At 37.0% G+C, this 27,137-nt stretch overlaps 1 protein-coding gene across 1 annotated transcript in view; it reads right to left on the reverse strand.

The window, feature by feature from the left end:
- Positions 1-7,239: 7,239 nt before the first annotated feature.
- LOC111512916 (calcineurin-binding protein cabin-1) overlaps positions 7,240-27,137 on the reverse strand; it is a 71,356-nt gene continuing 51,458 nt past the window's right edge. The window contains 7 exon segments of the mRNA XM_074181560.1: positions 7,240-7,888; positions 14,413-14,840; positions 15,149-15,314; positions 18,435-18,670; positions 19,097-19,613; positions 21,454-21,585; positions 21,640-21,874. Of these exon segments, the coding sequence (XP_074037661.1) occupies positions 7,373-7,888; positions 14,413-14,840; positions 15,149-15,314; positions 18,435-18,670; positions 19,097-19,613; positions 21,454-21,585; positions 21,640-21,874 (2,230 nt within the window). The 3' untranslated portion in view covers positions 7,240-7,372.

A 27,137-nucleotide genomic window follows, 5' to 3' on the forward strand; every position in this document is an offset into this window, starting at 1 on the left:
AAAAGTACTCATGCACTTTCCTTCTGATTGCATGTTTATCAGCATCATCTATTGATTGTATAATGGTTTGACGATTCTGATTTGTATTCGGTTTGGAAAATGTATGATTTTGTTTATATTCCCGTAAAACATTGTAAATTGAAGCGCAACACACTCCAATTTTATCGAAAACTTTCGATACGACTTCGTCGACAGTCGATGTCTCAATTTCTTCCATCTCTTTCTTGAACACATTTAAAATCACTTATTTAATCTCAACACTCAAATGTCTTTTTCTGGATCGTTTCCTGGCTGGACTCAGAGGATAGCTCACAGTGTCATCAGCAGTGTCTGTACTGGACATCTTGGAAAACAATTTTAAACAATATACTATAACGTACCGAACTCGTACCAAGAAGGCGAATTCACCAATGAACGCTGCCCTTTCCATCTGACACTGGGCGATCACGTGAACATCACGCTTCGGTTTTGTTTTGTTTTGTTTTACTCTATCTTGTATTTGGATAGACAGAACTGTATCCCTCAGGCATATGGTGCAATTTTTGCGTTATGGGAATCATTAATTCTGAAATAGTCAAATGAGTATTTGCTACATTAAAACTAAATCAAATGTTATCTGTGAAGCATCGAAGGCATATTTTTGCAGACCATTGAATATTCCACTGTCGTGAAGTGATTTTCAGGGGGATCTGATTTCATCAAACAAATTGCTGTCAAAAACAGTTACAAGTTAGATATTATCGACTCAATTCTTTTAAAATAACCTCGAAAACAAGCCATAGACCAGATCTACCCAACTTCAAGTGACGATAGTGTCCGTTACAGGTCACTGTCATATCTTGATGAAGCCACCAATAATATCGCTCAGTTTTTTAAAGGTAATGCTTGGACGTGCCCTTCAGAAAATTGAAAGTGAAGTTATGTAGACTCCGAGGCGAATATGCAAATTCAATACAAAGTGTCTTATTTGTAGTAACGATTAGTCTGTTTTTAAAACATCACTCATTGGGAAAGAAAGTTTTTGGCTTTCTACTACTCCGTCTTGATACAAAAAAAGAGGTGGGAGTCTTCCAAAGAAAGGAAGGAAGTAATAATTTGAAAATAAGTAACTCTATACATGGATGTCTTGATCATGCAAAGAAGTAACTTTCAGACACAAACTGGAAGAAAGTCCTCCTGAAACAGCTACTTTCTAATAAACATTGAATTACACGAACGAAAAAAAAATATTTCAAGACCAATACTTTTATTTGAACACTGAATTATACAGAAGATACTTTTCTCTACTCAGTTTGTAATCACTTGACGCGCGTTTCGCCAACAAAGTTAGCATCCTCAGGAGAAGAAAATTGATACCTAGTCTAGTCTGGTCTGGTTAATCCTTATATACTAAAATTTGTTACCTGTTACCAACAAAAAAATATTTTTTGAATGTTTCCTACACTAAATTAGTCAATTTCTACTAATTTTGGGGTGATAAAAACGAAAATAACAATGAAAAATTTTTATTAGCTCTGGTTTTTGAGATACACAGTTCTTAATCTTAAAGAGTAGTTATACTATACGTGAAAAGTGAAAGTACATAAAACAATATTGTTATGTTTCTTTTAGAATATTTTAAGTACAAAATTAATAAAAAAAAAACATTATTCTTAGTGTTTTGACAAATAAAAGAAGTTTGTACCACCAAATTTCAATTAAGTCCATCCGATTCATTGTAAGATCGCTGTCGTTTAGCTTGTCTTTTATAAAACACTTCTGGAGCATCCCTATACACAGACCAGCAGTAGTCTGCAAGCATTGCTTCATTCCAACGGCCCTGATATCTCTGTTCCATTAAGGCAATGTCTTGATGGAATCTTTCTCCACGTTCGTCACTCACAGCTCCACAGTTTTGTGGGAAGAAATTAAGATGAGAGTGAAGAAAATGAATTTTTAAGGACATGTTGCATCCAAGTTGGTCTGTCTGTACTGAGATATTTTCACATCATGTTTTAGAAGATTCCACTGTTGTAGTCTTGACCCTAACAGCTCAGCCTTTTCCTTAGACAAGCGAAGATCTCTTATAAGGTCACTCAACTCTGCTTGACTAATTCTGTGCGGATCACTAGACCTATCGCTTACCTCAAAATCAGGGTCATAGGATGTAGAAGGATGGGTTGCTCCTTCTAAACAGTCTTCATCACCTTCCTCTAAAATTTCATAGTTTTGGGGTGGAGAAGGGACTGGCAAATTGTCTGAGTGTGGTACAGGCCGAAGAGCAGATGGGAGATTAGGGTATTTAACCGTTCCTCTTTTCTTCATAGATAAACCTTGCTTAATGGGAGGAGTTAAGCAGAAATAACAGTCGTCTGTATGATTGGTAGGCTCACGCCAAACCATAGGTACTGCAAAAGCCATTGCCCGGTTTTTATTTTTCAGCCACTCTCGCAATATGACGGAACAAGAATTACAACATATATGAGGAGCCCATGATTTATCTTGGTCCCCAACTTTCACACCAAAATAATGTTCATAGGCTGTCTTAACGATAGGTGTCATTTTACGTTTCTGAGCCTTAAATGTTATTTCACCACATATATAGCAAAAGCTATCGACAGAATTCACACACTTTCGAGGCATTTCAGATCAGCACTTAAATTAATTTAAAAATCAACTTCACACGATAATTTCAATAGCAACCACGTGCGTACAATTGACAAACTCACATAGGTTATGTTTACTACTTAAGAACAGCTGATGAGAGGGGTGTTATGTAAACAAACATGTGTACCAACTGTTGGTGATGAAATATTTCATTTGTTGAAAACTCAATATACATATATATATATATATATATATATATATATATATATATATATATAATATAATGATACTATATCTTGAAAACAAGAGCTAATATATAATTTTTATGGTCACTTTCGGTTTTAACACGTGGAAATACATTAAAATCATCTAATTTCAACCCCGAAACAAAAACTTTGTTGTGTTGTGTAATTCTTCATCATTTGGTAATTTCAACTCTATTAAATGGTTTAGGTAATTTCTGTCTTGGCTTTTATACTGCTAACATCGACTATAGCTTCTTTATTTCTCCGGTAATTATCACCCTTCACCTTGATTAACGAAAAGCTCATTTCGTGGTAATATTGAAAAATATTCAGAAACGTTTCAATGCGCTCATTGGAATCTGTTATTTCATCTAAAGCAACCCAATTTTCTGCAGAAAGAAAATTTTTAAATAATGGCTTATTTTCATTGTTTTTGTAGAAAATGAATTTACTAGTGATATTCAACCGATTGTGCTTTGTGATCGGATAGGTGCAAATCTGTAACTTCTGCTTTAGTTACAAATAAAAGTGGCAAAAACATATAAAGTTTCTATTCTCTTTTCTTTCCATATTATTTCTGAGATGTATACAGGGAGACTAGTATCATAGTCATCTTCATTTTCATAAGGTTGGAAATTTTTTCCCTTACCCTTTCAACTGAGATTCGTCAGGAGGACGAATGGTTCATAACTTAAGGTGTTTTGGTGGCGACATAAAGGTAATGACCTCTATGCCGCTCTGGCCTTGTGTATCCCTTCTTGACTGGGGTATTTGATGAACCAACTGTTCATTTCAACAGAAGTCGTGGGGCCTTCACTCAAACGAGCGACGGAGCCTTCTGAATCGAGTGAGGTCGTCTATAGTGTAACCTACAGCTTCCCTAACTAATGGGTTATCATGAGTTTCCGCTGACTCGAAAACTCTCTGAACCTACCCCATACAGTGCATTTCTTTAAGGCCCCCCCTTTTATTTTTTGAAGGAGTCAACTCAAAAAATTGAAATTTGGGATAATGAAATTAATGCATGAATACTTTATTTTGAAGTGAAATTGATAGATGAAACTTTCAAGATGGCGACTGGGCGCCATCTGGAAAAAAAATTAATGGAAAGGGGGTCTTGTAACACATCTTTTTGAAGCTCCTGACAAATGCTTCACAACCCTAGAATATAATGTCAATATCTTCAACTACTACAAAATGGCGGAACTTTTGATAATTGCCTAAATACATTGACATTCAACTACATAATATGAGGTAATAAGCTTGAGGTCAGTTCAGAAGATGCTCGAAATGGTTGCCTTGAACTTCTTGACATATGAACAATCTATCCGATATTTCACGCCGAACATTTTCGAACACAGGAACGTCAATATCTCTACAAATATTTATTATTCTCTGCCGGATATTCAATACTGAAGCAGGTTCAGTGTCGTACACCTTTTGCTTCAACTAGCCCCATAAAAAAAAGCCCAAAGGTGTCAAATCTGGCTAGCGGACTGGCCATTCTGTAGGACCTCGACGGCCAATCCAACGTCCGGAAAAAGTAGTACCCAAATAGTTTCTTACATGTCTGGAGTAATGTGGTGGTGCTCCATCTTGTTGGAATACAATATCCATATAGAATTCATTAGAATTCGCTTCGACGATTTCAGTGATGAGAGGGTCAACAGTAGTTTCCAGCATATTCAAATACAGTTACCCTGTTGAATTTTGATCAATAAATAGAGGTCCTACAATATGGTTTACTAATATTCCTGCCCAAACGTTGATTTTTTCTGGATATTGGGTATGTGTTTCCCGGAAAACGTGAGGGTTGGTGTCACTCCAATAACGGCAATTTTGTCTGTGAACATTGCCGTTTAAAAAACTTACATTCGTCACTAAAACAAATATTGTGAAGGTAGGATGCCTTGCAATGGTTTCCGTCATGATTTCGCAGAATTCAGTTCTTCGATCAGGGTCATCTTCAGTTAATTGGTGTACCATTTTAATTTTGTAGGGATGATACCTATTCCTCTTCAAAAGTCTCCACACAATAGAAGGAGACACCTCACAAACATCCGCGACAGAATAAGTAGACTGTTCAGGATTTACTACCATCTCACCAATTATTTGCACTTGCTCTTCTTCCGGAATGGACGGATGATGAATTTGGATACAAGTTCCCTCAAATATTTTCTACAGATACGACGATTCGGAAAACGTTCATTGAAAATCATTTCGGTCTCGTGAAAGTTACGCGTGGCACCGTAAATAAAAATCGCTTCAACTTTTTCTTCCCATCGACGAGAATTGACCATTTTAGAGATTGATGACGTGGTACCTTTCTGCTAGTTAAACCGAAAACTAAATGAGAATATTCTAACTGAACAATGATGTTCATTGTCGTACTAACATTTTTTGTCGTTTTCAGGAAATTCAATTCAATTCAATTTCAATTCAATTTATTTGGAATATGTTAATATACAATTTATTAATATTATGGTTGGGCCCACTAGGAGTTTGAGGAAAGCAGCCTAAGCGCAGGTGGCTTGTAATGTGCTTCCGTTTGTGTCCCCATGGAAGTACTTTAAAAATATATCAGGCACAAAAGTAATAAAAGATTAAATAACAGTTGCAGTTGTATTAGTGAATAGACAGAGGAAGCTGGTATATTTTATGAGAATAAGTACCTATAATTATCTATACATCTAGGTTTATATAATATTGGCAATAGGTACACATACACTGAAAGACACATTGGAAGATTAGAAAATGTACTGAGTGATATTTCTGGGTTATTGGGTATGTTTGAATAAACTGTTTATACGGGTATTATTTACAATTATGAATTCTTTTGTATTTTTTTTATACTTTAAAAATGTGGTATTTATCTTTATTTCAAGGGGAAGCATGATGGAATCGGCCGATACTTGATGAAAATCCATAACTAACGTATTCCAAAAACACTTTATTGTGAGATTTTCACTAAATTGTTTTACAAAAACGCAACACGTGTTTCGCCATACAATGGCTTCATCTGGCGTGTCTTTCAACTAATTCTACACATTCAATACTAAATATATATATAGTTTATGGAGTACCTGAAATCAAAGTACCTGTAAACGAAGTACCTGAATTTTAAGTAGCTGATATTTTACCTGAGTTTCTAACGAATTAAATTACCTGCACTTATGTTCCATTTTCACATTTGAAAAAATATATTCAGTAACGGAGAGTTATTGAGTTCTAATTGATCATTCAGTAAATTACCCGAATTCCTGAATCTATTGATTTCTAAACATTCTACAAGATTAAGTTTCAAACTCTTCTCTTCTAAATGTAACACCTCGTACTCATGATTGAACTCATGTCCTTCTGCTAAAAGATGGTTTGCAAATGTGGAATTGGTCTTTTCTATTTACAAAACTACTCCTATGTTCTTTAATTCGTTGGAAAAATGTTCTTCCTGTTTGGCCAATATACAGTTTTGGACAAGAGCCACAAGTCAGTTTATATACTCCTGATCTATCCGACACCAAAGTTTGTTCTTTGTTTTTAATAAATTTACTTAGGTTATTATTCGTTCTATAAGCTACGTTTACGCCTTCTTTCTTCAAAAAACGGGCAATATTTCTGTTTGGTTCCCCCACATATGTCAATGTCTTATAACTAACGTTATCGCATCTTGAATATGGGTAGACCAGATCCATGGCTTGCTTTTGTCGTTTTTTGGAAAGAATGGAGCTTACAATATCTACCTTATAACCGTTATTAATCGCGATTTGTTTGATCTCACAATAAAGTGTTTTTGGAATACGTATGTTATACAGTTTTGGAGCGAAATAGTAGACTGAACGTTGGGTATGACTTTTTTGTAAAGGGGTATATCAATGGATAAACTATGTACATTTCTGGTGTACTTTGTATTTGCCTTAGAATAATTGATATTATTTGAGTATATCCATAAGACACTGGTGTGCATACAAACTTCTTATATCAAGCAGATTAGTTTCACAATAGAGTTTTTCTGTATCAAATGTTCTATCATTTTGTAGTTGGTGAATATATTGACTCCATATTCTAGGGTTGTGAAGTATTCGTCAGGAGCTTCAAAATGATGTGTCACAAGACCCTTCTTTCCATTTGAATTTTTCCCAGATGGCGCCCAGTCGCCATCTTGAAAATTTCATCTATCAATTTTACTTCAAACAAAGTATTCATGCATTAATTTCAATAACCTAAATTTCAATTTTTTGAGTCGACCCGTTCAAAAAATAAAAGTGGGGGAGGACGTTAAAGAAATGCAGTGTATATTGAATGAAGTATATTCAGTTATTCCGCTTCATGTCAATTCGGAAAAGTTTTTCATTTTGTAGATGATTTATCATAAATTTTGATTTCCTTGTGCACTAACTGAATAAAACAGGTGAGTAATCAAAGTTTTTTATTTTATCAAACATTTCATCTGTAGACCGATCGCCACAAGTGAGGCAACAGAAAATAAAATGAGAATACTCTTAATAATAATAAAAATAAATAAACTTTATCACCCAAAATCACTAATCGATGCAAATAACATCGTCATCAGAAGACTGTTTCCTTTGTGGTGGATCTGGTTTTTTGACCATTGCAGTAACGGCAGATTCATTATTGTTTTCTATTGGAAATTTTAAAGTTTTTATAACTTTGTTGGACATTGGTTTCAAACTATCAACTCGCGAACTTTTCGATGACGAACTGTGTTTAGTTTCTTCCGATTTCGAGGTGTCCACTCTTTTCAAATGCTGGTCAGTCTTCGTTCCTTCAACTCGTGTACTTCCTGTCTGATCCCTATGCCTACTTTCTTTATGAGACTTTTCAGGATGTTTTGTACTTTTAGCAGCAGGTGATTTTTCCAAGTGACGTTTTTCTTTGTGTTTTGTTTTCGCCATTACAGAAGATGAGTTTTCGGATTTATATTTCACTGGAGATATGTCTACAGATGGCGTTAGAGAAAATTTTATCGTACTTTCAGTACCGACACTTTTCGGTGAGATTGATTTTGCTTTCGATTTGGAAATGCTGTTGGCGGGAACCTGAAAAAAGGCCAATAAAAAAAGAATCATTTGAAATACTTGAAGTGAATCTAAAACGTGCATTTGCTACTCCAAATTCATTTTGAATACTAGATAGACTCCAAACAGGGAGAAATGTTAAAGAAAAGGAATTTTAATGGTGGAAAAATAATTGGATCTCACAACTAATTTTGAGGATGGTTCTTTACAACTACATTAGATTTACCTGCTCCAAAAATGATTTTATTGCATATTTTTTATACAACCAAATTTACTTCGGATAATGAAAACTGAAAGTCTGTAATAGAACACATGCGAAATTTTTAGGGGCTCATTGATGCCTCCAATAATGTATGATTTTCGTAGTCCTGAAGTAGAAAATGAATTCCAGCCTTATTTAGTCAGTCAGGTGGACAAAAAAAGCAATAACTCAAGTGGAGAGGGGAGTTAGTAATTTGCCAAAAGTTCTTGTAAGGCTTCCATAAACTTAGATACTAATCATGACTGGCATCTCTGCTAACCAAACATTGCACACCTCGCTTCTGCAAGTCACACCAGCGGTCCAGTGTTGCCAACTGGATGAACTATAAAGTCGCTACCCATGAACCAAAATTCCCCTACATTGCTTCATATTTCGCTATGCTCGTATAGCTGACGCAATCAGTTCGCGCATGCGCCCTATTCAAAATTAAATACCACAGAACTTACAGTTTGTTTACTAAAACCAATAATGATTGAGAGTAGAAGTAAGCCCAGTTGACAGCAAATCGGTGGCGTGCTTATTAATTTTTGAGAGGGTTAAGAATGAAAGAAAAATTCTTAGTACAATTAGTTAAAATATTCATACACATTTTTTATTTATTTCATTAAAACTTTGCAATATCGTAATTTACCTAATCGTTGTAGTCATTAGGTGGGCCTTATGAAAACGGAGTAATAATCGTGGTAATTATAGTAGGTACCAAATAAATTAACAATATTAATAAAAAACACAATATATATATATATATATATATATATATATATATATATATATATATATATATATATATATATATATATATATATATATATATATATATATAACTTTTTTTCACTATTGGGTTGCAGCAATTGATAAGTGAACTCTTTATAACTATTCTCAAGCTTTCGAGTAACTTAAACTCATCGTCAGGGGTACTAGAAAATACAAATTACAAATTTTAGATAATAGAATATAATATAAATGTAAATGTACAAATTTTCGTCTAATCTTCAACCTCAGATTCGTCACTGTTGCTACCTCTATCATCAAAGTGAATTATGATTGGTTCAATATTGTGTTCAATACGGTTGTCTACGTCCCACATTTTTTGCCCCTCTTTTAAAACATGTTGCATGCATTTCTTCCAGTCTTCTGCAGAAACAGTTCGAATAGCTTTTTGTAGGTGATGTTGCACGTCCACTAATTTAAATTTTCTGTTTTCTCGTGCCACATATCCTTTTACTTGCGCCCAAATTAATTCTATTGGGTTCAATTCGCAGTGGTATGGTGGTAACCTTAAAACTGTAATTCCACGACTTAACGCCATTTCATCCACTGCGAATTTTTTATATTTGTCTGTGAGTAATTTTGTTAGCTGAAATAGTTCTGCCTTTAAACTATCTTTGTTGTATTGGATGTTCTTATTAATTAACCATTCTTAAATTGCTGCTTTTTTCCATGATTGTTTCGGTAATGGTTCCAAATGTCGACTATGGTATGGGGCATTGTCCATGACGATGACAGACCCAGGTTCCACAAGTTGAATGATGCCTTCAAACCATTTTTCAAACACCTCCGCATTCATCTCTTCATGATAGTCGCCTGTTTTCTTAGATTTAAATATTAATTCACCATTTGGTAAAAATCCACTGTCGCTTCCTATATGCGTAACTATCAGACGACTACCTTTTCCAGGTGGCTGTTTTAACCCAACTGACAAACCTTCAATAAAGGCTTGTCGTGCACTTGTTATATTACCATCCTGCCATACTTTTTTGACCGTATGTCCTTGGTTAACCATGTCTCGTCCATGAAGTACAATTTTTTTTAAGCTTCCGAAATTCGTCAATTTTTCTTAGATAGTTTCTTCTCCATGCTATTATTTCTTGACGTTCAATGAGAATGCTTTTCCTGTCAACTTTTCCGTACGTAAATTTCATTTCGTGTACAAGTTTCCTAAAAGTTTCTTTACCCATTTTTGGGACCAATTCAGATAAGTGCCTCCAGAATAAGTGCCTCCAGAACTGTTTGTAGTGTGGGCAGCTCATTTCTGAAAAAGAAACTGTGAATAGCTCTGCGTATACTGGTTTTGGCTTCTTCATAAACTGTGATTTTTTTCGTGCGCTACTAGTTTTTGGCGTTTGTACGTCCCCATGAATTTCTGCTTGTCTTAGTATTTTGTAAATCGATGATTTTGGTACACCGGTATAATCAGAGCACATATCAACTAATTTATCTTTTGTAATTGTGGAACTTAATGATGTAGAAATGTCCAGTTGGTAATTGGGAGGTACACACGTAGAATTACAGCACATATGCACAAAGTCATCTTTTGGTGGCTGATGATCTCTTTCAAGACAGTGAAATACTCGCAGTATAATTTGTTTCTCTCTTACTGACCGAGACTCCGACCGTTTTACCTTTTTTGACGTGGAAGGCCCGACCATGTCTCCTATTTTTTGAGTAGTTTGAGAACGGTGTAGAAATATAATTATGTAACGCTTAAACACTTATTAGCACTATTATTTTCACCAATTGTTATCACAACACGTCGATTGCTGACTAACTTAACTGTAAAACGTACAATTCACGCTGTATAATTTACAAACCAATGATACGCTCATGGCTGCAAGTACATTAGTGAGGACTGCAACGATGAGATGGAAGTTACGGTAAAGTGACAAAGATAGAAATATCGTTGCGTACAGCGTTGCCACTAGTTGTAATAAATATCTAACACTATACAGAAAATAATGAATTTTAACTGATCAGTAATCAGGAAATGTATAAGTATTACTCATTACAAGCTCATTACTGATTTTTGTCATAAATAATACCTTTTAATCGTACTAGTAATGTGTATTATTTATAATTTGCCACAACCTACAACTCTACTGCTTACTATATTTTGATTCTGCTATAAACTGATAACGTAAAATTTGGATATGACAACGCGCTTTACTCTCAATCATTATTGGTTTTACTTTAGTTTGTGTACCGTTCAAAAACTGAACTGTAACTAATGTTAGGATCAGGATAATGCTAATTTCCAACTGCGCAACTCAGTAAATGATACCTAATTTTCTAAATTTACAGCAGTCAATTTTTGAAACCTGTTGTCTCGACCAAGTATTTCTTAGCTTGAAATAATGATTTCGAAAAGTAAAAATGAATATAAAATTACTCCAAGTTTCCGGCATTTCCTATAAATAAGTTGCATATACCTTCAGCCGTACGTGCACACACAAAAGAACTTTTGGCAAATTATTAAATATTTATTTTTGAGAAGTATCATGACTTACGAAAAATTTTGTAGGGGCTTGCGGTCAAACAAGATTGAAATTTCATCCAAAAGATCTAGTCCAAGTTATAAAATGGTTTTGCAAGTTTAAGAAAATATACTGCTATGTAAATTTTTCTGAAATGCAATTTTACATGACCATCACAGATATTGTGAAATGAAGTCAGTGTGTGTTGTGGAATGAAGTGCTCAAATATTTCTGAAGAGTTATTCAGAAGTTATTTAAAGAACTGAGAACACAAACTATATTCAGTATCATAAGAGTAGCAATCAATTTTGTTGGGAATATAGGAATATCATGGAGAATCAACTCCCTACAGCATTCTCTGTAAAAACAAGCGTCATGAAACTATTCTAACCAAACGCATTATAATTAGCAAATAATTTTCTATAATAATTACTCATGCAAAGTAGCTTTCAAAAAAATCTACTTTCGAATCATCTAAATGCATTGTCACTGTCTACTTCCTGAACTTACACGTATCACAAATAGTCTATTTTCTAAAACGATGGATTCCAAATGTGCGGTTTTCTTGGAGGTGGCGTTGGTTTCAGAGGCTATCAATTAAAAAAGTAATCATCATTTAGGGTCCACTTCATACTTACAATATATGAAATTAAGTACCCTACACGTGTTTTGTTGTTAATTGAGACACATACGTTTTTAGGATAAACATTCAAAACGCAACATCCATCATCTCACAAGATGGCTACTACAACTTAAGTTAACCCCTGAATTTCAAAAAATCATATGAATATTTCTGAAAGATTATTAAACAGTTGTACCAATTGATGGTGATTCAGTAAGTTACACCAATTAAATTGAATTCCTAGGACAGAACATCTTGAAATTATTTGGAAAAGTATCGCCCCTTATTGATATTTTACTTAAGATCAGGAACTAAGTGGATTGTTAAAAAAATAAGGTCAATGTGCAAATTTCGCGGGCTCTACAGATTCGATTAGGGATTTTTTTGTTAGTACACTCGTCTCGAACATATGTTCATAGTTTCAGCTCTTTAGTTTGTTGTTGAGAGGTATTAAACTTCTAAGTTTTCTTCGATTACAGTGGCGTAGTGCACCAGGAGTTCTTGCTAGATGGTCTTACGGTCAATAATGAGTATTATCTTGAAGTTATGTCACAGTAGAATACAACCAGTAGGCTTTCTTACCACGTGATCCGCACGAGTTACCGGGGACCTTCAATCGCGTTCAGTGCTGTAGTATCGAAGGATTCGACGGTACCGAGGCATCGGATTAGTTATAATTAACGGTCGGAAATTGATATTGTGTTTAGTTTATTCGCTACTGTTATTATTGTTTATAGTATTTGTAGTTGGTTATTGTTGTTTGTTTTATTATTAAGTGATTAGAAAATGGGAGATGTAAACAAGATATTATTGAAGAAGTCAGAACTCACGATAAAATAATCGTGGGTCAAAACAGTAACACCTTTTTTATTGTTATTTCACATGAGTACTCATTTGCAACACATTATGTATCAAAACTATAAAAAAAAATTATTCAAGACAAGCGATAAAGAAAATGAAACAAAAAGAACCTAACCACTAATATTCGCTTGTAATTATTGCATAAAAAAATAAACTATGGACTGTTTGATATGAGACCTTTGTTACTGTTCATAGATCTCATCCCACAAACTTCAATTTCTAAACTTTTGAAGGCATCTAAAAACCTTTTTTCACGTACCAATCTCAACAATTTTGAACACTCCTCACTCATTCTATGGTCGTTCTCTAAGGCATGTTGAGCGACACTAGACGTCTCTGGTCTACGAAACCGAATATGTGAAACATGTTCTTTAAAGCGAGCTATTATAGTCCGTTTAGTTTGACCAACATCCTTTTTATCACAATTCTCACATCTTATTTCACATTTTTTGTTATTCTTGTTGGCTCAAATATTGTTTATTGTATGCATATCATAGATTGTTGTGATATTCAAGAAAGTATTTTTTATCAAATCGATATGATAAATAATAATAATGATAAATGGTCTTCATTTCACGTGGCGGAGTTTCCACTCGACCACGTTTGAAAATAAGAAACGTTACAAAAAATAAATGGCAGTTTCAGTTTTAAGTTTACTTTTGAATAGCGATAGTGATGAATTTTTCAAAGATTCACTGAATGAATTACACATTGGTACAGCATGATACGTGAAGGGTCGTTCATAGATAGTGCTGTTATGATTCGGAATGTCAAAATTATTGTTAAATCTAAGGTTTCTTGAATGTATATGATGTCTGAGAAGGAGTTTATTTACCAAATAAGTGAGTTTTTATTTTTTTATCAGTTTGTGAATGAAACAGGCAAAATGCAATTCTCTTCTGTTCAACATTTTTAACCAATTTAATTGACTGATTGAAGGTGTCACATGATCTCAGTAATTCAAGCTGAATATTAGTCTAATGCAGGCGTTCTGTACTTCTGAATTCTTGCAGAAGTTATGGAATCGATACAAGAGCCATAGACGACATCGCAATAATTAAACATAGATAGAATCAGTACGTCTGAAAGGGTAATTTTGAGAGACCTACTAAGATACTATCTGTTTGAATACAGATGTTTCAGAGTAACGTAAGACCTTTGATTGAAAGTATTGACTTGAACAAATCTGAGGTAGTACTCTATATGAAGTGAATTCGCCAGAATGTCCATCAATATACAAATCGATATTATCTATGGCTCTTTCACGATCTTTGGCTTTTCCAAAAATTATTAAAGATGATTTACTAGGATTAAGGTTGGTTTTGCGTCTGACAACTTGGAGAGCCTTGTTTTTCTTTGATTTTCGAGGATCGAGTTCTCGGCCGATCTCATAGATGGCGTCTTTACTTACTCAAATCGTTCGTTAGTAAATTAAATTAGGGAGATTATATCATTCTTGTTTTCCAATGAAAAAACTTCCATTGTTAAAATGTACAAAATGTTGCACAACACTGGTTATTCCCTGTCGCAGTTTCTCAGGATAACCTACCTGGCTAATGGAAATTCCCGAATCCGCAGAAAACATGGGTGTAGGCATGGGCACTGTAGTTTTCGATACTTTTATAGATGGCGGTAGCGAGATATCCATCTTCATCTGGGAAGCGATAGACGACGACAAACCCAGATCCGAAGGGTATTTGGAAGAACCGTTGGACATTGTTCTTGGCACAGCAGTCGAATCTAAGACGACTGGGCTAGTTTTAGCAACCGACGTCGTGGGCACTGAAGACTGAGACAGACTCAGAGACGAAGGCAAACTGGGAATGTTGAAGTTTTTTATCGTAGCTTCGGAAGGGCGTTTTTCTTTTTCTACCGCGGACTTCATCTGCTTCAGCTGCTCCATTTTCTGGTCCAACTTTTCTTTGTTCAGCTGCTCCTTCTTTTTGTCCGCCAATTTTTCTTGGAGGGTTTTACCACCTGAAAAGCATCAAGTCAGGATTATTCCTTGTAGCTCGGTCAAATAGTGATTTCACTTCTTTAAAAATCTGAAGATTTTAAGGCATACATTTCTTCGTTTTCACGATATAAACAAGCCCCTCTTGTGAGAAGAACAACAAGAAAGTTAATGATATTGGAAAATCTTGAAATGTTTGATCAAACATGAAATAAGAGGGAATCTGCACGTTCAAAATAGGAATATGCAGCCAATCTGCAATTTTCATTGAATTTTCAAAGAGGTAAGACTTTTCTTGTATTATTTAACCGATCCATTATTCTGAACTTACCAGATGGGCTCGTAGTGGGAGAAGGTCTCATGAAAACGGGAGATATGCTCGGGGGAGGGTTCAAACCCACGGATACGGGAGTGATGGAAATACTAGGTCTATTTTTCATCAAATCCTTGGCAGCTTTTTCTTCAGCGGAATTCGAAGTCTTTGTAACAGTTGGCTCCTGCGAATAAAAAAAAACACAAAATCAAAACATTTCTATCACTCATCAGAGAAACCACACTGCGAACTTTTTGACAGAAGTCTAACTTATCTGGGACCAGTTATTGAAAATTCATTACCAGAAAATACACACATCAGAAAAGTCTAGGGATATTTTTATAACATACTAAATATCATAAAAATAAATGCATGAAGTCGTTCAATTTCGATTAAATTGGTACACTCGACCACCCTGTAGATTTCTATGGTTTGAACGAAGCCTGCAAAAACTGTAACTAATCTTTTATCAAGTTTTTTACAAACTGTAGGTTTTCGGCTAAAATGAATAATCTGAAAGTGTCGAGTTAGTACATTCTATGCAGTTCTTGCTCAGCAATTAAACTGGAAATATTGTGCTTTAACATGGAACGCCATCACTTACCATTGGCTGAGATGAATAGAGCTGTAGGGCTTCTTCAAGGTGGCATGCCACAAAATGATGTAGCTCTTCGTTTGGGGGTCTCCCAAAGTGTTATCAGTCGATTGTGGCGGCGTTTCCGTGCAACTGGCAGTCCAGCCGAACAACATCCAGGGCGAGGACGCGCTACAACTGCAGTTCAAGACCGATTTTTGGTCTTAACCGCAAGGAGACAACCGACAATCACAGCACCTGAGTTGGTTAACGTGTTGCAGTAGACGCACCAGGTAACCATTGGTCGTGATCCTGTCAGAAATCGACTACATGAAGCAGATGTCCACAACAGAAGGCCACTTAGATGTCCACCTTTGTCGAGAGGCAATCGTGGTAGAAGATTAGAGTGGTGTCAAGAACATCAAAACTGGGATGCAAATGATTGGGCCACAGTTTTGTTTACAGACGAATCCAGATTTGGATTTCATCCAGATTCTCGTCGAGTAAGACTGTGGAGACGACCTGGAAATAATGAACGTTTGAGATACGTCCAGGAAGTCCACACATACAGAGGTGGTACAATAATGCTATGGGGCGGAATCATGATCGGCGGCAGAACCGATCTCGTTTTTCCAAATCGCTCCCTCACAGCTCGACAGTACCTCGACACCATTCTTCTACCTATCGTCCGTCCGTTTGCTGGTGCTGTTGGTGAAAACTTCCACCTAATGCACGATAATGCTCGTCCACATGTCGCGCGTCTAGTGACTGACTGGTTCACCAACGAAGGAGTTGATGTATTGCCATGGCCAGCACAATCACCGGACCTGAATCCCATCGAGCATGTGTGGGACATGCTTCAACGAAGAATTACTCCGCATATGGGGAACATTCACACAACGTTTCAATTGAGAGAGCTTTTAATCGCTGAAGGGGAAAATGTACCTCAACAAGACATTGACAATCTCATTTTGTCGATGCACGATAGATGTAGGGCCGTAATAAACCAGCGTGGAGGCCATACTTTGTACTGATTCCAATTTTTTTTGTATTATTATTTTTTTTCGGGGTGCCAAAGAAGAGCCATATTTTTTTTAGTTTTGCTTATATGTGCACTCAGTATTTTTTACCATTTAATAAATTTTGTTGTAAGTTACATTCGTTTAATAATCACCCGTCAACTTTTTTTTTCCTGAAGCGATCTAAAAAAAAATTATTGCCATTTTAAAAAATATCCCTAGACTTTTCCGATGTGTGTATTTCAACTCTGGAATCTTTGAAAAAGTTTAAACTATCGTTAAAAATGTATGTATTGGCAAACGGAACTACTGTTAAAAATGTAATTAATACCAAAAAATAATTGAGCAATGCACCTTGTAATATATATTTTAAATAGTGTAGTAATATAATAGCAGTTATTTTTTATACATTTGACTCATCTTTTATGATTTTAACTTACTACTATACTTTTTATTTCAACTTTTTTAAATAAACTGTGTTTCTATTTTAACAGGAATCTTATTATAACTGTATTAATTAATTAATGTATATACAATGTAAGTAAATATCTTTTCTTGTTGATACTTCCATTTGTTATTATCATTTTTATGTTATACTATAATATGCTTGTTTTTTGATATTTTTGTTACTATATTCTTTCCACCCTATATTCTTTCTAATCCCGAAATATAAAAGGCAACCCTCATATATGTATTTGATATGTTCTCTCACAAACAGTGCTTAGAAACTACTATGGAGTTTCTAGCACTCGTGAGTATATTTGCCAACGTTTGGCTGACCTGTTATTTGTCAAATAAACGTTATTAATGATATTATTATTATTTACCGAAGTATGCGCTGGTCAGGCCCTTTCCCCTGATACATTCGGGAGGGCGCGCCAGCATTATCAACCAACGACCACTCCCCACACCTTTGGGTAAGTGATGATTGGATCCGAGAATCATGTGCCCTGAGCAAGCGCAGTGAGCCAAGAATGACAGCCTTCTGCATCTGTCCGGCTAATATTTCTGCCTTAGTTCGGCAAGCCGGTATGATTTTAAGATTCGAGAGTAGAGAAGACATCATTCCACCAAGGACTCCAATAATCAGAACGACCATCTTGACAGAGTGATCTGGATAGAGTCTGCGGAGTTCGAAGAGAAAATCTCGATATTTTATCCGTTTTTCCTCCTCTTTTCGGACGATATCCGTCTCACCTGGAGCTGAAAACTCCACGACAAATATTGTCTTGCTCTGGTGGTCGAGAAGGATTACATCAGGTTTATTAGCTTGTATGAGCCTGAGAGTGGGGAAGGAATAGTTCCAATAAATTCGGCACTTTTCCATTCCCACAACAGATTCAATATCTCCCGACGCGTAGGGCAACACCGGTGTCTCGTCAATATCGTAATTGTGCCGTAGATGGTAATATAGCACTCTTAGGACCACGTTATGTCGATGGATATACGCCGAGACCGCATATGCTGGACATGCTGATAGCAAGTGCATCAGAGTCTCGGACGCCTCGCGGCAGGCCCTGCACCTTATGTCAGGAACCTCTTTACCCATCACGCGACTGTGGTAGACTGAGGTGTTGAAGACAACATCCTGGCAAGCCATGACGAACCCCTCAGTTTCCAACTTCAGCCCTGAGGAAAGCGAAAGTCAGGCACTTTGATAAACCAAGGTCAAATAAACGTTATTATTATTATTTCAAAAAATTATACCTACCTTGAAGACCTGCATGCCAGGCACACTCTTTGCAGCAGTTGTAGCGATACTCTGTTTACCTTTTCCAGGATCCGTAACGACTGATTTAGTTGAGCTCGTTGAGCTCTGTTTCAGTTTCGATTTGCTTGAAATTATCCCAGAAGGTGAAGTCGTGGTATGCGGAGAAGTAATTTTATTGGACAATGCTGATTGCTTGGACGATGTTGGCATCAGACTGCTCAAGAGTTTCAGCTGATCTACAGGAACAAAAGAATAAAAATGATTCGAATATGAATACATGCTGTGAATATTTTAAAGGATGGTATAATGAAACAGATAGCAAAAATTGTACATGACTCATTTGTGGGGGATTGAAAGTATATTAGTAGGATGTTAATGTAGCTTCCGCACCACCAAAATCAGGTGCAAAGGTTGAGTATATTCTCAATACGAATGAAAACTCTGGAAATGTGTAGATTATCCAAAGCTATTCCTTCTATTTGTAAGATGACGTCTATTTGAAATAACTGTCTCACTAGTATCTAGTATCCTACTTTACAAAGAAGCACTATACTCTCAAAGAACGTAAACAAGAATTCTAAATGAGTAGAGTGATTAAGAGACTTCTGCGACCCCCCACCACAAAAACAATTCACGCTAGCATGTGCATTCATTCTACTCACCTGCCGTCAAACCGGCCAGACTTTGATCGACGCTCGTCTTCTTCTTAGCGCTCGGGTTCAGCTGACTCGGACTGTCCATGAGCTGTGTCGCTTGAGTTTGACCGACCGACCTGACCGAATTCATCTGCTTCACCAAATTGCTAGGGTTCAGCAGTCCCGATTGGGCGAGAAACTGGCTGGTAATCGCCTGCGCCGTAACGGGATTGGTCAGCTGACCTTGCGTCAATATCTGGCTGAGCTGCGTCAGCTGAGGAACGCTGAGATTCTGGCTGTACTGCTTGATGAGCTCTTCCTGGTAATGCTTGAGGTATTCGTAGGTATAGCTTTGATCGAAGAGGGACTTTTGCCAGGAGTACATTTTTGGCATCGTAGAAGAGAGATTCTTACCTCTGGGCTGGCGAGGCTGCCCGGGCGTCTTGGGAAGGGGAGGGCGACCGCGAGGCCTGCTCGCTCCGGGTCTCTTAAGCGGTAGGGCGGGAGGAGTCGTGATGTTCGATGGTGATGGTAGTGTTGGGGACTAGATGAAAAATTGTTTGATTAGATGGCTAGTTAGGAACAGTGTCACTTAACTGAGCTATGTATAATACATATCAATAATAATGATAATTGACAAGGTTTACACGGGAATATCACACTCGTTGTTATAACAATCGAAGTTTTAACATGTAGTCTCTGGAAAGTATTTACAAGAATCAAGTACCAATTCTGCCAACACATTTGACTCTTTCCTGTGAAATGGATTTTTTTAATTCCTTTTGTGGTGGCAAGAATAATTTCTCACAGGAACCATATTATTTTGACATTTGTATTAGTGGCACCCTATAGTCGCTTAAAAAATGGACAGTTACCCCAGTTATTCTTATTTTTCTTTTGGACATGAAGCGTGTGGAAGAGAAGGTCGTTCTTAAATTGCTGAATTTTGACCATAAAAACCGTCGCATGAGCATCGCTCAGGAATTGTTGAATGAGGTTAACGGCGATCCAGACTTGCTTAAGAGGGTCATAACTGGTAACGAATCATGGGTATGTGGGTATGACATGAACCAAAGTCCAATCGGCCCAGGAGAACCAAACATCATTGTTTTGCTCACTTTTTTCTTCGATTACCGTGGCATATTGCACCAGGAGTTTTTGCTACATAGACGTATGTGCTCGTCGTACCTTTGGATAAGTTTTTTCTTGGTTTGGCCGATATAAAATTTGTTGGAGTCCGAGCATAGTAAGCTGTTCACTCCGTTTAAGTTTTTGTCTTCTTCTTTTTCATAGCACAGAAAATGAACAGCAAATTTAAACAGACATTCAGATGAAAGGAGAGGACAAATACCTGCACTAAGGCGTTCTAATCATATAAAAGAACAAAAAAGAAGATAAAACGTTCAGTTTGAGTAATGCCATGAAGATAATAGCACAGTCTGCTATCGAAAGCGCTATCGAAGCTTCGAATTGTTTTATATGGGATGCCTAAAATTGTTTTTCAAGTGTCTGAGAGCACAACACTTACCACGAATTTTCTTATATAAAATGCTTCGAGCACTTCTTGATTACTTTGCTAGTTGTATGTTTAAATTCTTCCTGAATATTGTTGTACATCTTGGAAGTTGTTAGATAGAGAAAAACACTCCATGTTTTGTCATGAATGAAACAGTAAAGTGTCTGACATTCGTGTGAAAGGAGTTTGTAAGATTGTTTTATGCACGTGATAAATATATTCTCTCAGGTTGTGGATTTTTTATTCGAATAGTAAGTGACCTAGTTCTGTACCCTGAGGTACTCCATAACCAATTAGTTTCTCACCACTTATCATATCAACACTCAATGTTCGACATTGCTTTCACAAGTGAAATTTTGAGTGAATACCTCTTACACCGATGTTTTCTAGTGACTAAACTGATATCATAGTTTTTGGTGTTGAAAACTTTTGATAAGTCAACAAATATACACAAATATTGACTGTTCTCATTTGAGGAATTCTCAACTTTAGTTGTTAATGCTAATATTGCTTCCTGGTTCAACATATTTCCCACAAATGAATGAGATATTGTACATTTTGACAAAGAACTTTGATACATAACTTTTGGCATACAGGTGAAAATTGGTTTACCTGGTGTTGATACAACATTATCGAAAAACAACTAGAATTCAATACGTTGATACAAATGGAACCTCAAGTAAAGGGAGAGTGTTTGAAAGTGGAATGCCGCAAGGTTCTGTGTTATTCCCGCTTCAAGGTATTCTACAATTTTACAGGATCAGGTTTGACATTCTAAGTCATATTTAATCCTTGCCTTTTCCTGTATTTCCTTTGATTTCCCAAATGTAAAGCATTTGCGAAAACCTTTGAAGGAATTGTTACTTACATTCGTCATTCCAGATCCTCTTGGCATTAGAAGAGCTCCCTTTTGAGTCGGTTGAAGTTTCTGTTTCTCAGCCTGCCGATTTTGAAGGCAAAACTTTGTAGCCAAGTCTAACACGTTAACATTATCAGGAATCTGGTGAAAAAAAATACAAAAAATATTTCAAAGAGAATCATCTACGTTACGTACCTTTTCCTTGATGAATTTCTTATAAACTTCGACAATCATGCTGGCAAACTGACTTTCTTTGACAGGGATATGTTTCTGCAGCCTTTGGTATACCCGGAAAATCTCTTGAAGGATTTTGGCTATTTGCGGATTCGTCATTGTGCCGATGTTTTTCATTTGGCTTCTCAAACTTTGAGAACACATCATGATGGCTTGCTCTGAAAATGCCATTCGTTCCGAATCTTTGATGTAAATTCTGAAATGAAGATCAGATGATATCCTCTATTTACATTATATAGCTTGATCACTAATCACAACTGTTATTTTTGTTTTTCAATAAACATCCAAGAAACATACATGTTTATAATAATAATGACCTGGAAGGGAATCAACGAATTTTCTAAATAGAACACGTTGCACAGGTGCCCGATGGTTTTACTTCAGCTTTTTGCGCGGCATTAGCTGGGTTAGTTGTTGTTTTTTCGTCGGGTATCTGCCACACGTACCTACAAAATCGTAGGTACACATAAGAGACAAGGGTGAGGTGTTTTTACATGTACTTGAGCATATCATAATCACCTCTCTGGAATATGTTCATCATTCTGACTCCCATCCCAGAGTAAGTGTTTGTGGCGTTGCTTCCGGACTTTATGGACAGATGGCGCAGCGGTACATCCTACTGAATCAACTGCAGATAGAGCTAATAACTAGTTGTATTAAATTTTGTATGTTCGAGATTCAGTCAGGGAAGCTATAGATTACGCTGTAGACGACCCCTCCCGATATAGAAGGCCCCGACACTCTGTCGAATGAGGCCCCTATGTCCTCCGTTAACAGATGAATAATATCTTCATCCATCTCACCCCAGCCAGGGGTATACCGCGAAGGCGGTATGGATGTCTGAGGACTTTCATGCCACCATCAAACATCAGTCATGACCCGTTTGTCTTTCTGGCAAACATCAGTTCAAAGGGGAAGGGAGCCGGGCTTCAACCTGAATAAAATCAAGATGGATTACGTCGTATGTTCGAGATCGCGGCAGTTGAGCGAATCGAGCGGAGAGCGCGGAGTGTGCTACTCCCCCGCCGACAAAGTGTTAGCCTTTGCAAATATGATGGAACGTCAGTTTCAACTCAATGTTGACGACGACATCGACCGCGATATGCTGTTGGAAGATCGGGTTCACCGTATCCTCAGGGAAGATGACGATGATAACATCCGTCCAGCTTCTGTGGAAGAACTGAAGGGTTACATCAGGGCCGCAAAGGCCAAGAAGGCTCCGGTCGACTCAATAACCAACAAGTTATTGATGAGGCTCCCGGACAACTGAGTTGAGCATCTCTTGAACATTATGAACAGTTCGTTGGCCCTCAGACACTTCCCCAGAAGGTGGAAGCATGCGATCGTCATCATGATCCCAAAACAGGGTCAGAACCTGCTGTTGCCACAGAACTATCCCAATCAGTCTACTCTCGTCGGCGGCTAAGCTGGCTGAAAGAGTCGTTCTCCAAAGACTCAACGAAGAAGTTGAGGAGCGAAATGTTCTGCCTGATGAACAATTTGGCTTCAGGAGAGAACACTCCACTGAGTTACAGGCTGTAAGGCTGGTCGAAAACACCATCCACCAGTTGAATAATAATATAGGATGTTCACGTTAGGAAGAGAATGACGTCATTTTTGGTAATTTTGTATATCCAACATAACAACGTTAAAATCCCCACTGAAATGCGTTCAACAGCAATGAAACTGGTAACCAGTTAACTAGTTTAGTGATCCAATAATTTTTCTGAAAAAAAGGGGGTTGGTTGGGTAACAGGATCAATTTTTTCTTGAAAAAAACAATTGTATTCTTGCTGACGTTTCGAATTTAATTAAATTCTTATTCAGGGCTCGAAAAGTAGTTTTTTCGTGTTGATGATGGTTTCATGTCGTTCTGTGTTGGTGTTGTCTCGAAAATTTCTGTTTGCAATGTGTTTTTTATTTTTATTTTTCAAATACGTATCTAATATGTCTGATGATTTTCAAAATAGTATTTCAGAACTAATAATGATAGCAATAAAACATATCAACGGTACAAACAAATTTGAAAGTTCGAAATAGTGCACATGTTGGCAACGCCGTAACATGTCATCTTGTGACGTCATTCTCTTCTTAACGTGAACAACCTATAAAAAAGGACACATTGTACTGTTAGACATCTCGAAGGCCTTCGACCGTGTATTGCACGAAGGCCTTCTGCACAAATAAATCGCGTTCGACCTGCCTCGGGGCCTGATCCGGTGGATGGGTTCTTTCCTGAAAGACAGAACATTCCAGGTTAGAGTAGAGGGCTCTCTGTTGTCAGACAGAGAGCCCTCTACTCGCTGGAGTGCCACACGAGGTCGTGCTCTCCCCTGCGCTGTACTCACTTCACACCAGTGACCTTCCGAGGTCTTAGCGTGTGAAGATAACCCTATACGCTGATGACACGGCTCTCCTCTCGTCTTCCATGGGTCGGGAGCTCGGCGTCGTCTATATGCAACGTGCATTGAACGACCTCGAGCGCTGGTACCTCGATTGGAAGATCCGAGTGAACCCTAATAAGACTCAGGCGATAACCATGGGAAGATTGCTATCTTCTCCGGCCAGAAAAGTGAGAATCTCTGGAAGGGAGATTGACTGGCAAGCACGGGTAAAGTATCTCGGCCTTCTAAACCGTAGGCTTACTTGGAACCCGCACATTATGTTCGTTAAATCAAAGATCGAGTTTCGGATAGCTAATTTGTACCCTCTGATCAACAAAAAATAAAAATAAGTTTAAAGAACAAAATTACCATCTACAATACGATGTTCAAGCCTGTCATCATGTATACTTTTCAGGCGTCTGGGGACAAGCGGCGATGTATAATATCTCCATTCTGGAGATATTGCAAAATAAGTTAATGAGGATGATTGTGAATGCTCCTTGGTTCGTGCGGAATGAAGCCATTCGCAAAGATTTGCAGCTACCTTCCATTCGGCAGTCCATTCAGTCGAGGAATCGGCGAGTTTTTGATAGCGCGGAAACTCACGAAAATCCATTAGTTAGGGAAGCTATAGATTATGCTGTAGACGACTCCTCCCGATATAGAAGGCCCCGACACTGTCGAATGAGGCCCTCATGTTCCCCGTTAAAGGACGAATAGTTTTTTCATCCATCCCACCCCAGCCAGGTAGGGGTACCCCGTGAAGGGCGGTACTGATGTCTGAGGACTTCATACCGCCGATATCCCCTCAATCATGAACTCATTTATCCTTCTTCGACAAAAATCAGCCAAAAAAGTAAGGGAGCTGGGCTTCAACCTGTCTGAAATCAAGACGACGTGCAGGTATGTTCGAGATATTCTGAACGGTTCACTCCGTATGAAATGACTCTTCCGATACTAACAAGGAGCTAATAATCCGAAACCGGTCTATTGGTTTTTGGATGTTTTGGTTCTTACAAGTTGACCGTAGGCTACTCGTGGTTTACCTTGAATATACATATTATAATTTTGTTTCGAAGTTTTTGATTTGGTTTCAATAAGGAATTTGTTGCTCCCCATACTGATATTAGATATGGAATTTTGGAATATACTAATGAAAAATAAATCAATTTAAGGTATTTTAATAGTACAAAATCTCTTATATTGAATAAAAATCCAATTATGGAAGCTATTTTTCTTCTTTTTGTGTGGTCTCCATGATAAAATATCATCTAGAATGAGACTAAGAAATTTAACACTAGGAGAGTATTTATTATTTTCATTATGGAATTTAATTGAATCTTTGGAATCAATTGACATACACCTTTCCGATATGAACATACAGGCTGATTCACGGTGGATGGCACATTAGACGTTTCTGGTGAACCAGACAACGGATCACTTTGAAAATTTAATGGAGGGCATATTCGGACATTCTCTAGTCAACTAAAATATTTTCGACAATGCGGTGTTGCCGCTTGATATTTCCCTATACCTATCTGTTACCGTTTTCGAAATAAAAATTAATTTCAATTTTTTTCTTCGAAAATCATGACTTCTAAAAATGCCGATATCTTTTAGTTAAGAAGTACTATGATATCGAAATTTGGTTTGGAGTTAGGTGATACTTGGACACTTCCCACACGTCAGCCTAATCTCCGTTACTTCAATACAGGGTGGTAAAAAAATACAGTTTTTTCGTTTGCTTGAAAAAGTTGCTGAAATTTGATTATTTTAAATGGAACACCCTGTATATTATTGAAAATTCGGAAAGCTGCTGAAATTTGCTTTCTTTCTATGTATATCATACCTATACCTAACTAGTCAAGTTTCGGACTTATGAACATTTATTTGTGAAAATGTCCCTTCAGAATGGTATTTCCATTCGGTATTTGGTAAGCAGGTCATGATTACTATTTGACAGTAGCGTTGTGACATTCTCCTAATAATATCGACATTTTCGTCACTTCAGAAGTTGCAAATACCTTCAAAACGATGGAACAAAACTATTCAAACGAAGTTCTTATGAATTTGTTTATTATTTTTGGACAGTGTGACAAAATTATCAGCAGAACATGTAGAAAGTTCAATGAAATGTATCCGAATCTACCGCCAATGAACCTCAAGAAATTTATACGAATTCAGAACAATTTCAATGCATTTGGATCAACTTTAAAAGCACCAAGAAACTTGCCTCGACCCGTAACTTTCGAAGACAACCAGATTAATGTCTTAGCATATTTTCACGCATTTCCCGAGTCATCGATAAGAAGTGCTGAAGAAGATTTGAGTATAAAATATTCATCGGTTCAAAGAATCTTTCGAAGACATAAAATGCATGATTATAAATTCACCAAAATTCAAGCAATGAAGCCTCAAGATCCTCAACAGAGAGTAGAATTTTGTGAAATGTTGTTGACACGCATTCAAGAAGATCCACTTTTTTTAAATAAAATTATTTGGACTGATGAATCGAAATTTTCGAGAGAAGGGATTTTCAATAGAAAAAATCGTCATTATTGGTCCAGTGAAAATCCTCACGTCACAAAAGAAGCCGGATTTCAAGAAAAATTTAGTTTTAATGTCTTCTGCATGTTGATGGACAACAAATTGAGGTACGTGATATACGAGGAGTCATCCAGAAGCTACCTGAATATTTTGGAGAATACTGTAGACAGTTTCGTGGATAATCTGCCACTCGAAGATTATCGAAACTGTTGGTACCAACTAGACGGAGCTCCTGCACATTGCACAAGAGAAGTGAGCGCAGAACTGGATAGACTATTTGACGATCGGTGGATGAGGCGCTTGGGACCATGGAATTGGCCAGCAAGATCACCCGATCTTAATCCATTAGATTTTTATTTGTGGGTAATGTTTAAAGAAAAAGTTTACAAAATACCCGTGCGTTCGAGAGATGAATTGTTAGAAAGGATTGCCCAAACATTTGAAGATTTGGATCCCAATGAAATCAGATCTGCCACCACGAAAGCAGTCAACACCCGCATTTTAAAGTGCTTGGAAGTGAACGACCAG

This window comes from Leptinotarsa decemlineata, unplaced genomic scaffold, assembly GCF_025532065.1.
Source record: "Leptinotarsa decemlineata unplaced genomic scaffold, Ldec_3_MD MMD2_P_RNA_scaffold_2, whole genome shotgun sequence".
NCBI lineage: Eukaryota > Metazoa > Arthropoda > Insecta > Coleoptera > Chrysomelidae > Leptinotarsa > Leptinotarsa decemlineata.